At 38.3% G+C, this 17,761-nt stretch overlaps 3 protein-coding genes across 4 annotated transcripts; 2 read left to right on the top strand and 1 right to left on the bottom strand.

Moving 5' to 3' along the window:
- The first annotated feature begins 192 nt into the window (after positions 1 to 192).
- LOC118805682 lies at positions 193 to 8,889 on the top strand. The gene is made up of 10 exons (XM_036566673.1): positions 193 to 306; positions 670 to 747; positions 1,580 to 1,612; positions 1,820 to 1,906; positions 4,161 to 4,258; positions 4,842 to 5,032; positions 5,250 to 5,354; positions 7,225 to 7,293; positions 7,376 to 7,426; positions 7,504 to 8,889. The coding sequence occupies exons 1-10, from the start codon at positions 229 to 231 to the stop codon at positions 7,617 to 7,619; spliced, it is 906 nt and encodes a 301-aa protein (XP_036422566.1). The 5' UTR covers positions 193 to 228; the 3' UTR covers positions 7,620 to 8,889.
- A 16-nt stretch (positions 8,890 to 8,905) lies between these two features.
- cdca8 (cell division cycle associated 8) lies at positions 8,906 to 13,706 on the bottom strand. Of its 2 annotated transcripts, none has more exons than XM_036566668.1 (11): positions 13,148 to 13,706; positions 12,909 to 13,009; positions 12,134 to 12,262; positions 11,609 to 11,646; positions 11,404 to 11,479; positions 11,255 to 11,319; positions 10,980 to 11,059; positions 10,781 to 10,876; positions 10,030 to 10,159; positions 9,773 to 9,859; positions 8,906 to 9,192 (listed from the first exon to the last, which is right to left on the bottom strand). In XM_036566668.1, exons 2-11 carry the CDS (start codon positions 13,000 to 13,002, stop codon positions 9,157 to 9,159), a joined length of 831 nt encoding a protein of 276 aa, XP_036422561.1. In that variant the 5' UTR covers positions 13,003 to 13,009; positions 13,148 to 13,706; the 3' UTR covers positions 8,906 to 9,156. The 2 variants fall into 2 exon arrangements, with proteins under 2 accessions (XP_036422561.1, XP_036422562.1); XM_036566669.1 differs by having other exon boundaries at positions 12,909 to 13,055; positions 13,148 to 13,255.
- c19h1orf109 (c19h1orf109 homolog (H. sapiens)) lies at positions 13,375 to 17,530 on the top strand. The gene is made up of 4 exons (XM_036566672.1): positions 13,375 to 13,938; positions 14,433 to 14,612; positions 15,858 to 15,976; positions 16,104 to 17,530. Exons 1-4 carry the CDS (start codon positions 13,670 to 13,672, stop codon positions 16,142 to 16,144), a joined length of 609 nt encoding a protein of 202 aa, XP_036422565.1. The 5' UTR covers positions 13,375 to 13,669; the 3' UTR covers positions 16,145 to 17,530.
- The last annotated feature ends 231 nt before the right edge of the window (positions 17,531 to 17,761 follow it).

Here is a 17,761-nt window from a genome sequence, read left to right as displayed (position 1 = left end):
AATGTATATTAGTATTTATTATGATTATTCTTTATTGGTATAAATTACCTTGGTGTGTTAACACCACAATCATACATTCACAATACGTCTGTCTGTCATAAAACACAGAAGTGGGAAAATGAGGGGATTATTTAATCCTGCAGCAGGGCCCCTGAAACAGGAAGTGATGCACCGCTCTATCAAATGTAAGTACAAGTTCAGAAATGAGCAGCTGGACGGATAGTAAACATGTCAACTGGAGAAGGTAGAGGAGTAGTTCTCACGCCATTATGCCAAGGCTTTCTGAAGAAGAGAAAAGACAAAATGGTAAGCAGTTCTTTTTTTTTAATTCATGTATCCTTTCTGTTCTGTTACACACTGTATTACACTATAGGCCACACATGACAATGTTATGACTTGAAAAGAAATCTGTAGAAAATAACTCAGTTAAATGATATAGATAAAATGAATTCCTCACTATTTTTTTTAGCCAATCCTGGCCCTTTTCAGACTTTATTGTACATCACTAAATTAATCCAAATAGCTTGCTTTATATACACTCAGACATCTCTCAAGGCTCATGTGTATCAAAACTATCAAGTTGACAAAACTACAGTTCACCACGCTCTTGCTATGAAGCCTAAGAGACTTGCTCCTTTAATGAGTTCATTCTTTTACTGATCTCATCAGAGGCTGAGGTGGGTGACCTATTGGTTCAAGCTTCACAACACAACCCTTTTCTTCTACACTAAGAAAAATGGATCCGCTGTAAGTATTCTAGTGTTAAATTTCTATTTTAACATGTATGTTGCTCACAATGCCTTGTTGGAGTGGTTAATACAGACATGGATTAAGTTTAGTCTGAATATCAATGCTGATTCCCCTTAGTTGTAAAAGTTTGTTACAATTGTTAAAATCATGAAATTTTAAAATGTTTCAAAATGTACTGTCAACTCGAAGTCTGTACAGTCCATATAACAAAAGTAAGATATAAGAAGTGTTGTTACTGTAGACAGTCTGTGGCAGAGTTACCGGAGTGGGGAAAAGCCAATAAACATTGCTGTTTCTGGCTGTCAGGAAGCAAATGAATCATTGCAGCCCATTGGCGGATCCATCTACAAGGAGTGGCTTAGGGTAATGTTAAGAGGATATCAGTTTGAGCTTTACAGTTCTGTAAATTTCAGCTTGACCTACTTTTTTGGCTCAGCAAGTTTAATTTTAAAGGACAGAGAGGTGAAAGTGGTTGTGTAAAAATTAATCACACAAAATGTAAATCATATAAGTGGGTTTCAGGGGGAAGAGTATACTAGATATTGCAGACTCTGGGCCCCCTAAGGGTTAGACTTAATCTGGGCCTACAAAACTAGTCCACTATGTGCTGGCATTCACCACCTCCTTTTTCAGTTTAAGTATTTTTTCTATATTTCTTGGTGTACTAACTCAAAGCTCTGCTCAAGCACAATCCTGGAAGAAGGGCTTGAAATTCAGAATGGCTAAAGGCCTAATACAACTATTCTTTAGATTAGAGCTCAGGCTGATGGTAAGATGAAATGCTCTCTGTATGCATTAAAAATTGTGCTTATTTCATTTCCTCCGGCAGTCAGACCTTAGAGGGCAGTATTACCTGTTTGAGGTAAGTTGCATTTCCTCAGTTGTGGCAGTTGCTGCTGTTTTCTTTAGGTGTAGAAAGATGGGCTTTGATTCCTCATTCACAGACCTCAGTGTCAAACTTGAAGCCTAAATTATTAATAATTCATCATTATTTACCCAGTTTATGTGAGAGATTAAACCAGACCTCATCATAATAATCACTAGTGTTTTCTGATTCTCTGTGGATCAGGTCGAGTCAGTGCATGAGGTGATGCGAACTGAGAACAAGCGCTACCTTTTTGAGCTCACCATGAAAAACGGGAAGAGGAAAGTTCTGGTGAGTTCCCACCCTGCTCTTCTCCACTCACGACTCTGTTTACTGGGCCTGATTGAGGATGTGGCCTGCAGTCACCCACCGATACAAATAAAACTCAATTCTGCTCTAAGACATAAGTGACAAGTACCACCATTGACTATTGTTTCAAAAAAAGGAACACAGATCACCCTGTTTTGCCTCATCACATCTTGGACCAACGGGGTGTGACTGTCCTGTAAATCACTCTCACGCTGTAATTTTGGAAGACAAGTGGTAAAGTCTGTATAACAAGAATATTTAGAACAGAAGTGGTTCTTTGTGCTCAGGGAAATGTGTGTTCAATAGTCAGCTGTTGGGCAATTTACCACAGCGAGATTAAAGAGAAGGATTTAGAAATGAGAGAGAAATTTAGAAATAATTTCTGTGATGTAATGTACCCTAAAAAAGACCACAAATTGGAATTCAGATTGTAAAATTCAGTAGAAACTGGGCTTTTCAGAGTTACAGGTGCATAAACAGAAATAAATTTGAGAGAATATATAAAAAGCAAATAAAATCCTTTTCACAGGTCAATAAATACACATAACTTCAACACATTAAGGCTTAACTAAGGCAAACAGATTAAAGAAAGACATGAGCTAAAGTTTAGAGGCAAATTACAGAGAGAGATGAGTGATGTGAGGGGGTGATACCTTTGTGCAAATTAAAAGAAAATTTGACAGTTTTGGACTTGTTATTATATATCACAACTATTAGAATGCAGACTTGGATTGGTTCTCACACTCTCAACTAAACACAGTCTTACTAGTTAAGTTCAGTCAACAAAGCCAGTCTGTCATGGCATCCTAATGCCATCTGCAGCAGCCACTCTTTAGATCAGGCCCAAGGCGTCAAAGGTTCTCCACAAAATCTGCTTTTACCCAGTTCTGCAATGAATAAAGCTACTTTATTTGCTATCCTAAATGACTAGTGAACCTACACGTGTCTTCTGAGCTTTTATATTTATTGGTTAATCCCAAAAAAGTTTTCTTTAGGGCCTTTCATTGCCAGACCCTGCATGTATATCTTTTCGGTCAAAAACCTCTCAAAACTTGAAACAATGTCTCTGGCATCAGGCAACATATTTATATCTATTTTATTTAATACCTTATTTAATAATTTAATGCAACATGCGATGGCCAAATTGATGGACGGAGAGATGGACCTATTAGAGAATGAGCTAATATCAAAATTTGAGAAGTAAGGTGTGGGGATATCAAATTAGCCCAGATAAATGGTATATAAACTGTTGTTTGGAACACTGTTTACGCAGTTGGGTCTCTCGAGACCCTGTGCCACTTGATGCTGAAATAAAGAAGAAGCCTTTTTCCTCTTCCACGAACTCAGCATCTGAAGAATCTTTTCTTTTTGACATCTTTTGAGAACTTAAACTTAGAACAGTTATTAGTGAAAGTGTTTAGTCAGTATTAAAAGATTTCTTTTTTATTCATAATATCATGTTGGAGGCCTGTGGAGTTTGTATGTTCTCCCCGTGTCTGCGTGGGTTTCCTCCGGGTACTCTGGTTTCCTCCCACAGTCCAAAAACATGCAGTCAGGCCAATTGGACATCATGAATTGCCCCTAGGTGTGAATGTATGTGTGATTGTGTATGTATGTCTGTCTGTCTGCCCTGCGATGGACTGGCAACCTGTCCAGGGCGTATCCTGCCTTCCGCCCAATGACAGCTAGGATAGGCTCCAGCACCCCACCGCGATCCAGAAGGATAAGCGGTTTAGATGATGTATGTTGGAGGCCTGGGGTTGAAGGGGATAGCCCTTGGTCCTGACAGGTTCTTTAACAAAGAAAAGGGTTCTATATAGCACCCAAAAAGGTTCTTCTATTTTTAAAAAAGGTTCTATATAGAACCATCTACAGCACATTCTCCATCAACTCTTTTCATGGGTTCTTTAAATGTTCATGGTTCAATATAGAACCATTTTCTTTATTACAGAACCCTTGAAGAACCGTCTTTTTTAAGAGTGTAGAACAGAGCTCACTGACTGATTTTGTTTACATCTTTATAATATAATTATACATAAACTTTGAAAAATTGGTGGAATTCCCCTTTCATTGTACATTACATTTAGTAACTGGGTGTATATCTTACACACTATGACTTGAATGACTGGTTAAATTTAAGCTTAGATTTTTGTTGTTGTTTTGTTTTGTTTTTTGTATGTACATAGAAGCTCTCATCAGTTCTCAGTTCCTGCCTTTTTCTAAACTCCACCCACAGGCTGCAGACACAGCAGATCTCAGACAAGAGTGGATTTGCCAGCTTTTGAAAGCAATGAAACATCCTGGGCCGAACACACCTGCGCTGACCCCTAACTGGTAATGCCTGTTACACAGCCTCACTTTGACGACAAAATCTACTCTTAAAAGGAAAAGAAAACAACAAAACAAATGAGTTGTCACGAGTTCCCACAGTTCTGGCCACACACGGATGTCTCACTGATTCTGTAGATGTGGCTGCATGGAATCACTTGTCATAATAATGTTTTGCTTTGTTGTTATTTTATATTTACTAATAAATAACAGTGTAGATTTTTGTATTCAGTATTTGTGAAAAGAACTTGGAAAACAACAAAAAGTAATTAAATGATAAACATTATATTGTAATTATTAGAAGTAGTAGTAATAGTAGTTATTGATCGACTAACCACAAAATATGTTGCTGATATTAATTTTATTATAACTTCATTCTCAATGTTTCACAGCTTTCTCAGCCATTTTAGAATCACCTGCTCTGTTGATTATTCTACATATTTTTCCTACTAACTATATGACACCTCTGACATTTCAGAGTACAAGCGTCAAATTAGAATAATTTGATTCAGTTATCTGCAATAAAGTTTTTATTTTATTGAAAACGTTGATTCAAAACCTCTGAATGGCACTGTGTGTGTGTGTGCAGGCATGTTTCGTCAGATTCTAAGCGGAGAGCTCATAGCAGCCCATGCAACAGCAGCAATAGCAGCTGCATTCGCTCAAACTCAGAGATCAGTGTCGGAAGGCCTTACTCCACCATCACCTATCACTGCACCTCCAGCGTGAACCCTCAGCCTCTTAAACAATACTTGACCCTGCACACGTCCACTGCTCTTGGTATGATTTTCACAGAATGTTTGTCAGGGTCAGTATTTTAAAAGAGGGATCAATATAAAGTCAGTTTCTCACACTGCAGCAGTTACATGAAACTGTTTAATACTCAGTACATAAGATTGGTTTATTTATTAAAAGGTTACTTATTATTGCTTTGTAGTAAAAGCTGTATTTGTTACATGTGCTTATGTTCTCATGATCTTTCACTTCCTGATCTCAGGCTTAGCAGACACAAAGAGCACCTGGTATCCAGAGGATGAACTGGAGCAGAACACAGAGAAGATTCAACCTGAGAGTGATTATGACATCCTACCAGCTCGTAAATGTTTGTGAAATCCGTCTCTATCTCTTTTTTTAATACAAATTTTCTTCCCAATTTGGTCATTGCCAATTCCCACCCACCAGCTAGGTCTCCCCATCACACAGTGCAACCAGTCTGGGAGGTGGAAGGCTAGTAAGAGCTTCCTCTAAGACATGTGAAGCCAGCCACTGCATCTTTTTAAACTGCTGCTAATGCAATGTCAGGGGGCAGCTGAGCATGCTTGGAGAAGAGCACTAAGAACCAATTCTGTTACATTAGCTAACAGATAAATGCCTTGGTTAATATCGCACTAAGTGATGAGGGAAGAGGGAGGGCCATCCCACCCACCAAGAGAGAGCAAGGCCAATTGAGCTTTCTTGGTCTCCCGGCCACGGATGGCTGTGGCATCGCCTGGGATCAAACTCGCGATCTCCAGATGATTGGGCCAACGCTTAGACAGTTGCGAATTATTCTCACTTTAATACTGATTTCGCAACATTATACCATCATGCAATACATACACAATACAATACATTGCAATACATTGTTCCCTTGATTAAAATGAAGACCAGTTCTCACTATAATTCTTATACATGCTTAAAAAATGTGTTTATGATGTCTCTACCATTATTAATAACATTCTACTTCGAGTTGAATTTCTTGTATTTCTCACATTATGGATTTAAAACCGTCAGCAGGTTGATACTGAGTAGACAACATAACCAGCCAGCTGACCAATAAAAAACTACTCACAATTCAAAAACTGATTTTGCGATGAAATAGAAAAAAAAACGTACAGCTGAATCAAGGGTGTGGCTGGTGGTGCCTGGTTGGTTTTATTGCTCAACATGGCCCAGAACTGCTTATTGGCTGACATGCACTGACCAACCACAGAGCATTATTTTGTAATGTAGATGTTTATCTCCAAATTTCCATGCTGAACACTTCAAACAACCAAACCTGAAGCTGTGAATTTCACAAAAAATTTTTGGCTCAGCACACATAGTGTTTCCCTGCTCCCAACACATCTGATTCAACTCATCCGCTAATTTACAAGCCGTTCCTGAGTTGAAGTGAGTGTGTTAGAGCACACCAACATGTTCAGGACAGTAGCGGGTACTCCGTGATCAGTGTTGGAAACCTGTATTCTAGGGCCCCGTTACATTTTAGTGCTTTTCCTGCTTTAACACACCCTTTTTAACTCTTTAAAGGGGAATTCCATCGATCTTTAAATGCTTCTGCATGAGTTAATCGATGAGATGTAAACAAAGTCATCCAGACTGGTTTGCTGTTAAATGCTCTGTTGTAGAGAAACTTGACAAGTCAGAATTGTTCACAGCAGTTGTAACAGAAACCAGACGTCTGATGATTTTATCACCTGTAAAAGCTCCTTTACAGAAAGTTATAACAAGAAATGGTTACTTTCACGCTGCTGACGTCTGAGACATTGTTTAACGATAGTTTTGCGCAATCTTTTGGCTTAAAAACATGTTTTTTAATACGCTCATGGTGGAGCGATACGTGCAGGGCATTGTGAGGTAAAGCAGTCCTGAATAAAACTTCTTTTTTTCTTTATAGTTTTTCCTCTATTTTACCATCATTGTTACATTCAAATACTCAGAAGACTCACTAGGTTCACTAGTGGTTTTGGATAGTAATAAAATCATTATATTTGCACTGTAAACCTTCCAACTCCTGGTTTGTATCACCCCTTGACAAGTCAAGGGTGTAAAGACATTCAAGTCGGTAAGTTTCTCCACAATAAAGCATTTCAGACCAAACCAGGGCAGGAGTTGAGAAACACTGTTCTAGGGAATAACTTCACATTGCTTGTATCTAATGTGTAGTACTGAACTGGTCATTTAAACAATGATATGTTCGTATGTATTTTCAGCCTTGAATTATGAAGAGGCCATTTATGACACACCTCCATCCAACCGGCGAGCCAGTGGACGAGATCATGGTGAGTATTCATCCTTTTCCATACTCCCCTCTATTCTTTGATTCATACACTCATCATCTGTTCTGACTGTTCTCCATTTCAGAAATGACTGACAGCATCTATGATGTCCCAAAGTCCATATTTAGGAGAAATGGTGAGTGAAAGTCTACTGTGCTTAAGTGATAAATCACTTATGATGGAAAAAGTGATGTGATCTGTTTGGCATTACAGATGGTGAAGAGAGGCCCATGAGTGGGACACTGCTTATTGACATGATGGCTTGTTTGGGGGAAGACTCTGCAGACTGGGTCAGAGCAGCTGCCCCAAGTGCCATCTGTAAACCCTAACAAAGCGAATCATTTCAACACATCCAATGCCTACTTGCCAACATGCATTTATTATTCTTTTGGACAACAAAACTTTATACATTTACATGTCGTTGGACTTAATTTTGCATTGTTTTTCTATTCTTGATTTTATCTCAAGTATTATTTTTTTCCCCAATGCATCAGAGAAGCATTATAAATACTGTATTTACTATGCTGAATTACATACTTATGGTGAACTCGCCACTTTGAGCAGTGACCCATGCTGCCTCTAACTGCTTTGACTGATCAGTCGATCCCACTGTGGTAACACTGCCCTCTTCTGGCCTAAAATCACAAGTGCGCTACAAACCGCAGAATTGAAGCTGTACAAAGCTTTGTGCCTTAAAAGAAAAACTTACCCCAATCAGCCATATCGCTAAAACCATCTCCTTGTTTCTACACTCATTATCAGCAATTTGTAGTTTTACTATTACAGACTGTAGTCCATCTGTTTGTCTGCATACCTTGTTGAACCAAAGGGTGAAAAAGTGCAAGACCACCACAGAGCAGGTGATTTTTGGGTGGTATGTTAGTATGTTGTGCTGGTACAAGTGGATCAGACACAGCAGACTTTTTAAAATCTGTCTACTCACTGTCCACTCTAGACACACCACCACATCATTGTCACTGCAGTGTTGAAAACGATCCACCACCCACAATAATACCCGCTCTGTGGCAGTCCTAAAAAACTATGCAGAGAAGTGGCCTACAGTCTGCAACTGTGGAAATATAAAATACACCAATGTGGTGAGTGGAGCTGATAAAATGGACAATGAGTGCAGATACAAGCAGGTGGTTTTAAATGTTATGGCTGTGTATGTATAAAGGATAAAACTGGTATGGAGTTAGAGACTCTCAAACAACAAGGCTACATTGTGGAATGTAACCTGTCTCAAAGAAGTAATGAATTGAGTCAGGCATTAAAGAACAAGAATTTTTTTTTTTTGCATGGTTATATCACTGGTAAATGAAAGACAAAACACTGTCATATCAGAAGGATGTAGAAAAAATTTAAAAGAAATGAGAAGCCTTATTTGAGCACAGCAGCTATCTTTTACATTGTGAACATCTGATGGTGAATGGACCAACAGAAATGTAAATCAGAAATAAAATCTTGGTACATTAAAAGCACTTTTGCCTTCTGGAAAGTTACAGATACATGGTTCTGTTAGGATAGACACAATTTCTTCTCATCGAGAAGAGCAGTACAGAATACATGCAATGAAAGAAGAAAAAAATCTGATTAAAACCCATGAGAAAAAGCATCTGTTTCCTTTGGATTATATTTACAAACTTATTACAAAAACACCACAACTGAAAACTAGACTCTAAATAAAAGTATGTACAGTGTGAAATGCCCATGAGAGTTTCTGACAGGACAGAAAAGACAGCATTTTTTGTTTTAAAGCACAAGAATAATAAAAAAAAAAATAACCTGACAAGGTTACAATATAAACATGACAAAAGTTTTAAAAATTCAGAGCAACATCTGCAATTTCTGGCAGATTCCATCAGGTCACTGTGATGTTCCACAGAGGGTTGTGAGTCGGGTCTGTGCAAAGAAAAAGGGACAATGAATTAAAACCTCTTGAACTCCATGAGACCACCGGTGGTTCCAAAATACAGTGTCATATTCTTCATAATTTTCATATTTCATAAGCTACAAAAAGTGGCTGTAACTTTCCAGTCAAATAGATGGGTAATGTAATTTTAAACCCTTATAAAAACTCAATTTTTTTGGTCTACTGAATGTTGACCCATTTTTCCACAAATCTGGGCTATAAACTATAAACTATAAACAGATGGTGTCTCTTCAGTGATCTGCTCTGTAAAGATTATTTTTATAAAATAATACAAAGAGCGTCTAAGATTTTTGGCTTTCAGCAGTAAACTGTAAGCATATAGCAATATGTGTATGATCATAAAAACACGTTCTGTTAATTTGAGGGGAGCTTTTACAAAAAAATAAATAAATAAAATAACATTTATTTCATGCAGTTACTGAATAATTTGCCTTACAATTTGGTCATGTAAATTCAAATGGAAAAACCAAAATATACCCTGGAGAATAAGAGATTAAATCATGTCATGTAATATTTGAAGAAAAATGTGATCTCAGTATGAAGGAATACCTGCAGCTGTCTGATACTGCGCACCGCCTTATCGTCTAGTTGGCTTAGATCAACAGATTCCATCTCACTAGCCAGCAGCTGAATACACTGAAAACAGAGAAAAGAAACTGAAATTTCTTGTTGGTTTTTGACGGAATGAAAAATACAACCAAACACATTTTCATATTCAGTTTACTTTCAATGTAGAAAACAGTTCTTCTGTATTTTTACACATTGTGACTGATAAATCATGTCATTACAATCAGAGCCCAACCAACCTCTCCATTGCCCAGAGGGACATTGATGACAATGTCCTCACTGCATCCAGCGATAGGAGAGCCGTTTACAGAGATGCTGTACACCTTCTCTCTGTGACGAGGAACTCTCAATGCAGGAGTCTTAGGCAACCTGACAGGACAAAAGCACATTATGGTTATGTTTACATTATTAGCCTCATTGCTCAGTTCCAAGTCTTGTTTCTTTCTGCCTTGATGTTTTGTAAGAGACTCTCATCTGGCATTATTGTGAACACATGTCTGCCCTGAAAGAACCTGCATCCGCACATTTTCTAAATAAATTTGAAATGTAAAATTAAATGAAGTCTTTAACTACTTTTAAAGCCTGCTCCGACCACGCAGAAACGTACATTTGTGTACTTTGAGACATGCTTTGTCAAATTTAGGGAGCCAAAATTCAACCACACGGTTTTAGAAGTTTAGTCATCTCTATATTAAAGACGTGCCCGGGCAAAATGAGTAGAGAACCAATTTATTTTATGCCAACAGTTCTCAACCCTGGTCCTGAAGTACACTCCTCTGCCCTGCATGATACAGTCCTTTCCCAGCTCTAACATACCCAGTTCATTATTAATAACTTCATAAATTAATTCATTAGTTATATTGGGTGTGTTACAGAAGCTGAAACACAAACGTGTGGGGAAGTGGCACTCCAGGACCATGATTAAGAACCACTGTTTTGGGTTTCATTTAGGCCAACTGACACAAAATATCACAATACATCTGGAGTTACCTGGAATCAAAGCGAGGTGTGATGAGTGGAGTCGGACCCATTATAGAGGAGTCCAGGAAACTTCTGGCTGGAGTGACCAAGGGCTTCCTAGTGGATCTTAGATCAAACAATGTGTTAATGAGCATCATTTCATATACAACGTTTAATGGGCAAAAACACAAAAAACAAACAAACCCATAAAATATACATGATGACTCACTTTCTAATGGTGCCGTTCTGTTTGCTGACAGAAAGCGCTTTAACTTTCTTGGAGGTTGATGGTGCTTTCTTTGGCCTTCCCTATTGTAAACATGACAAAATTAGGGCACCACAAAATTGACCAAGAGTATCTACTAATCTGTCAGAAATTGACAGAATTAATTCATTTAATTTGTTTTAATCAAAAACACATGCACATATTTTGTGTGTATACAGGGTGAGAAATAAGAGTGGCAGAATTGATGATGCTTGTCCACTTGTAGCACTTGGACTGACCTTTTTTGTTGTAGATTTAGGCACCAGGTTCTCTTCATCTTCAGAGTTTGCACTGGTCTTCGCAGCTGTTAATATGGACGATCAGACATGAACACCAAAATCAATAATAATAATGAAAAGCATGAGATGAGAAAAAGAAACAACATCACCTTTTTTGGCTGACTTGGGTGGAATTGTGTGATCCTGAGCTATGGCCAGCTCCACTTCAGCAGCCACCTGCTTTTGCTGTATGCAATGACAAAATTAAATTAACATTTGCAGTATTAGATTACAGTATAATGTGTAATGACAAAAAATATAAGATCAAAAACACAACTCTCAGTTGATCTCCTATGGCTGGAGAAAAAGACTTACCTTAGACTCATCCACTGGTGTTTTTGGCTTTTCTGAACCTAATAAATAGAGAGAAAAACGTAGCTATATTATGAATGTAATATAATACGATGTTGCTCAAAGAACGCACAACTACCCAAGTGTAACTATTTGAGCTAAATATATCTCATTTCAACTTTTCTGACCAATACTGTGATAGAAATTTAAATTACAATTATTTTCTAAATTGAAATAACTTTCTAATTTGAGGTCCAGGCCTGTTTTTTGGCCAAGAAGGCCAGCAAATCCACAATTTATGGCTTAAAGTTTGAACACTAAACATACAATGCCAAAGTGCCGGTTAGCTGTAGTTGTGGTCATGTACAAATCACATTAGTATTTGGTTGCTTATGATTGGTCTAACTCATTTTTAAAACCTAATTTTCAAATTGCAATTTTGATATAAAAACTATTAACCGTTCAGCTCTATTTAATTCTATGTCAATAAGGCATGAGAGAAACATTATCCAGCTCAGGTCAAAAAGAGAACAGCTTGTGTGTACATACCACAGTAATGAATCCAGTTCATCTGTCGCACTGCCGTGGGCAGTTTGATCAGCGCCATGTTGTACAAATTGTCTGCATCTTTCAACAGGTTGTTGGTCTTGTCCTTCAGCCTCTTGACTATGGTGCGCACTGTGAGCAAAAAGAAGCACAGGTTCAGTGATGAAATATTGCCACAACAGGGGCCATTCATAGAAAGAGGTCCTCATAGGGGTCTGAACCGTAACTTTTGTATAGCTACACTGTGCATGTCAGTAATAAAGAGACTTTAAATGAGACTTGATAATCAAAGATTTTTGCATAGTACATGGACCTTCTTCACCTGTTTGTCTGATATGCAAACAATGACACCCCGCCTCAAAAAAGGTGTTAATTTTAACCCATTCATGGAGCACCACTGTTCTTGACATTTTAGAGTTTCCTCTGCTCACAACACGTCTGATGCAACTAATGAACTACTTAAGAAGCTCTACTTTAGGTGATCTGGGTGTGTTAGAGCAGGGAGAACATTACAACATGTGGGACAGCGGTACACCAAACACAGGACTGAGGACCCCTGAGCAAATGTAATAGCTTTAAGCCTCTGGACCATGATATTACTGCTCTACTGAATCCAGAGGGCTCAAAGCCGGTCAGTAAGGTCGGTGCGGACAGTCCGGCAGGAAATTTAACCACAGCGGTTTAAATGCCAACGTTAGCTAGCTGTCTAGATATCCGTACGCAGTGTTAATATAAAGTTAACAACTAACCTTTGTCGTTTGTAAAGTTATAAACTTACCCTCATCGTCGAAATCAAGAAGAAAGGCTTCTAATTTCGGCATCTTGACGTTCTTCTTGTTTTTAGCGTTAGTGGTTCGTTTTCTCGGAGCCATTGTTGTGCTGTGAGAGAGCGGAGCGAAGCGGGACCAGCCGTTTAGCCCTTAAGCTAACAACACGCCATACTTCTCCTTTAAAACATCTTATCAAGGCCAATTATTAAAATCTTATTACACTTAGTAAATATTGTCTTCTAATTACCTGCTCGTGTTTCTTTATCCTTCTCGCTCCTTTCTCTTCTCTCCTCGACGCTCTTCGGATTCGCAGCAGTTGGAAAGACACTTTTCAAATTCTTTCGCGAAACAGAAGTTCGGCCAATGAGTGAGCAGCGCTCTGCGTGCGTCAGCCACACTGGCGTTTCTCACCAATCAGCTACAGCGTCTCAAAAAACAAAAGAAATAGACCAATAGCAGCAGACTTTATTGGACGAGGTGGTAGATACAGGTTTCGGATTGGTGGATTAGACGCACACGGCACAGTAATCGGGAGGATCACATGGAGGCTTGGTGTAAAAGCGCGTGGATCACACAAATAACGTATTCCCATCGTAACAGATGAAATAATGTTTTGTTTGTCAAGTACTCGATCCGTTATCGCTTGTACGTATGTTCGCGTGTGAATATTTCGCAGAAATGCTGATCAGGCTGGCAGACAGTGAGCTCCTGTACTCGGGCGAGTAACGTGTTAGTTTTGTGTTTGTTGGTGACTTTTTTCAGTCGAGCGATGTCTCAGGCAGCTCTACTGTCGCTGCATCAGGAGCTCAGAAAATGCTTTCGGAGTTTGGAGGCGAGCCGCAGCGTTTGGAGATCTGCTCTGGAGGAGTGCTCGCCTTTACTGAGCTCTCTGGGAAACCTCGCCGAGCAGCTGAGGGCGCTGAAGAGTGTAGAACTGCTCAACACGCCTCTCGCCAAGTTCCCAGACCTTCAAGAACGCCTTCAGCACAAACTCACTCAGGCAGCGGACACTGTCCTGAGCAGGTTAAGTGAAAAAATGTAAGTCTGCTTTTTATTCTCATTAAAGCTCCCATAGGTCCTCTGCTGGCATTTGTGTACCCTTTTTGTACCAAAAGTATCCATAATTCGTTGTTGCATTACCATTTCCGACCTCGCTTAATGTAGAATTAAACAGGCTGGTCTTGTTACTGCACCTTTAAGACGGATGTATGTAAATGATCTCTGCTCTGATTGGCTGCCCATTTTTTTGTTCCTTATTTGAAAAAGCTGTCTGGCTTGAGGCACTCCACAACACGTTAGTGTAAATGGGCAGAGCTAAACTATTTTAGACTGAGTTTGTGGATATATCTTTGGGTTTTTGTGACATCACAAAAAAGTGAATAAAAACAATAAGCCTAGTTTCCATATATGGTCTGGAGAGTAAACTTTTACCAGTGTTTACATGCTACATGAAAATCTTGTTTCCAATTATTATTATTATGATTATTGTAATTATTACTATTATTACCTCATTCTAAAACGTTTCATTGCAGGGATGCCCTTCAAGTGGTGAAGGATTCCATCAGTAAGCAGGTGTTTGCGGTTTTCCAGCTGTACGAGCAGAACTCAGACGTCCTTGATCTGCGCTCTTGTGTTGCCAGATCTGCTATTTCTCCATCAGTTGCTGACATGTTGGAATGGCTCCAGGATGCAGAATACTACTATCGTGTCCAGTATCCTAGATCTGCTGCAAGTCTCATGAGTGGCTTTTAAGTTTGAAATAGCAGACTTTTTTTTTCTCCGTACAGCTCTTTACTTTCTAGTAAGCTGGTGCCTTACTTTTTAGCTTGGAGTCTAAATTGGTAGTGCGACTTTACCAATTAATTACACTTTTAGTTTTGTAAAGTGGAGATATGAATACACTACAGCTGTGCTATTGATATTGCTTATGATTTTAACCTCTGAGGTTCATTAATTTAAGAGTGAACATTCTGTGAATGTTTAGACAAATAATTTTTCATGCAGCTTGTAAAATTGTAGGCTTTGCTACAGAGAAGGTGACATACATTTCAAATAACGTTAAAAAAAATTCGGTTATCTCAGCAGTTCTCATTTTTGTTTCCATCATGAAGCCTAGTTTCATAGAATGATGAGTTCATTATTTACCAGAATCCCAAAAATAAGTACATGAAATCTGTGCACTGTAGACATTGTGACCCCTGGTTCCAGTCAGCACAAATGTAAACCATAGTGTTTCCACATCAGAACACTCTGAATGACTTTATTTACCATTAAATCATACAGAAATTTTCAAAAATGGTTGGAAATTCCCTTCAAATCAAACTTGAAAGTAAAGTGTAGATATATGTCTCAGGTTTCAAATTAGGTGAGCCAGTTGAAAAGACAACCTTTTTTTTAAGCAGTTAACCAATTCATGTAGATACCTTGTGTTTTTGTTGATTTATTTATTTATTTATTTTTTAACAGTACACACATTATGTCTGAAATTTGCTCTTTTGTCAGACAAGACACAGTTTCTACTCCCAAAAGAGATAAAAAAATTCTGTTTTGGTTCATCTGTAGTCCCACCTCACTCTGTTTAGGCTTGTTTAGACCTCAACCTTTCAAACTTTGACGCCCCCAACCACAGCAGCAGATACTTAGAACACCAAGTATAAAAACCAAGCCCTCTCTCTGGCCCATTATTTTCAAACCTGTGTTGTAAAGAAGCTGCTGCTGTTTGCATTTTCTTAACTACACAAGAATACGGTGGCCTTGTGTTTGTTCCCAGTGTAGCTGCTCTTTAAAACAGTTTGCAAAGATGAAGTTACTGGTTTAGATGCTCACGTCTTTCAAGGATCATAGCTGTTGTGCCAGGGGAGGGGGCTGGAATGGCCTGTGGCTAGCAGTCTAGGAATAGTGAAGGAGAAAAAGCTCTAAGTGTGTGAATGTGTGATTGTCCTCAGCTAAGTACTCAGATATGTTCAGAGGAGCAACCTGCTACAGATGCTAAAGCCTGATGACCTTACACTTATGGAAACAGCACCAAAGAGATGGGCATCTTTAGATTCCCCTAGTAGAGAAGAAAGAATTTCAGGTAATCCTGTCACAAATGGGTCCAGAAGCACTGTGTATACACTTAATGTACTAGTTGTTAATAGTGGGTACTGTAATGTACTCAGTTAGCTGTTTTTTTTTTTTAATTCTCTGTTCTGTTGTTTCAGATGCGCTCTTTCAAGTGTCCTTCTTCTTGGAGTCTGAGTAAACTGTTATTGAGTTTCTGCCAAGCTTACGTCACCTATTTACAAGCTCCCAACTGGAAAAAAGTGCGACTCTGAGCTGTAATTACCAGGCGGAAACTTGGTAACCTGAGTTTCAGAGTGTCCTGTAATGTCTGGCTCTCATCTTCTTATACTACAAACACCGCTCAAGCTTGCTTTGGCAGTTTTCAGGAAACTGAATGCTAAAAGGCACAGCTTGTACCCCCAACTTTACAACAACCAGCGTTAGTTTATTAATTTTTCATATGGGGAAAATTCCAAGAAGCACTAATCGCTGGAATGCAGCGTTAGTATAACAAATGAGGATAAGGATGCACAGCAGCCCACACATAACATGAGGTAATGTGTGAACATATGCAGTGATATTGAACTTGCTGATGTCGGTGGACTCAAAATCTCCTAGGAACTTCACAGACTCTTAAAGAATGCTGTTTAAGGACTTTTGTGAAAACCTGAGGTAAACACTGATTTTGTTCCTGGACTTGTACAGCACAAGTGTTCTTAACATGAATTACTTTGCATTTGTTGCAGTTAGCATCTACTACATTGAAATGATTTCAGTATTGTTCAGTCACATCATGTCTATTTATTATCACACATCCCTAGCTTATTATGTTTTAACAAAATAAATATAAAATCACTTCACTCACAGCAAACTTGGTTACAGAGGTTGTTTCTGTGATGAAAATTGGGGTCTATAGGACGTAGAGTACAGATCACAGTGTAGATACTGTTTATCTCAACTATAAGAGATGGGCAGCTGTTAACAGGATGAAATTAAGATAAGCAGATAAATAAGAAATCAATTACTTAGAAAAAACATAGTGCAGTTTAAAACCACACCCTCGTGTGGACAGAAATGAAAAACAGTACATATATAAGGATGTCAATAAAATACCTTTAGGATAATTCAAGTCACTGCAGTACTGTTATACAACTTGCTCATTTTCAGTCATGGGCTTCTGTCCTCTCAGAACTTCCTTTATTTTCCATATGTATTCAAAGGTTTGGAATCAACTTCAATAAAACTTTTTGGGGAAAATTTTAGATGTGTCCAAAGTTATGAACAGAGTTCTGATAATGCTGTGTAACATTAAAAAGGAAGTTAATATCCAGATTACCTTGCATTTCAAAAGTGGTGATCAAATTTCTTGGCAGAAAATGTGACAAATTGTTCTAAATTTTTATATTTCTTTATTCTAAAATTATTGTTGGCTGTATCACTTATCACGTATTATTAGCATCTTCTTGTTTTCGTAATACTTTAATGTTAGAATCAAATGTCTGTAAATACCTTTTCGATGCTTGTTTATAATATTTAAATGTACATTTTGTAACTTTATAGACAATAAAAAAATGAAGAAAATTAACCTGAAATTATTGAAAAAATTGACCTTTTTAGATTTAATATTTCAAGTTCTTGGTTATTTTAAGCACCCTGCCCAGAAACATATTCTGAGTTTGGATTACATCACCATGTACCAGCAGGTAAGGAAACATAATATTAACCTATAATCATGTGGCAGCTCCCACTTAAATTGTCCAGAGAATCGTTCAGCCAGCTCAGGGAGAGACCCTCCCTGATACCACGCTTCACATTT

This window comes from Colossoma macropomum, unplaced genomic scaffold (assembly GCF_904425465.1).
Source record: "Colossoma macropomum unplaced genomic scaffold, Colossoma_macropomum, whole genome shotgun sequence".
Taxonomy (NCBI): domain Eukaryota; kingdom Metazoa; phylum Chordata; class Actinopteri; order Characiformes; family Serrasalmidae; genus Colossoma; species Colossoma macropomum.
Note: the sequence above shows the minus strand (reverse complement) of the source record. Positions and strands in the feature narration are given on the sequence as shown.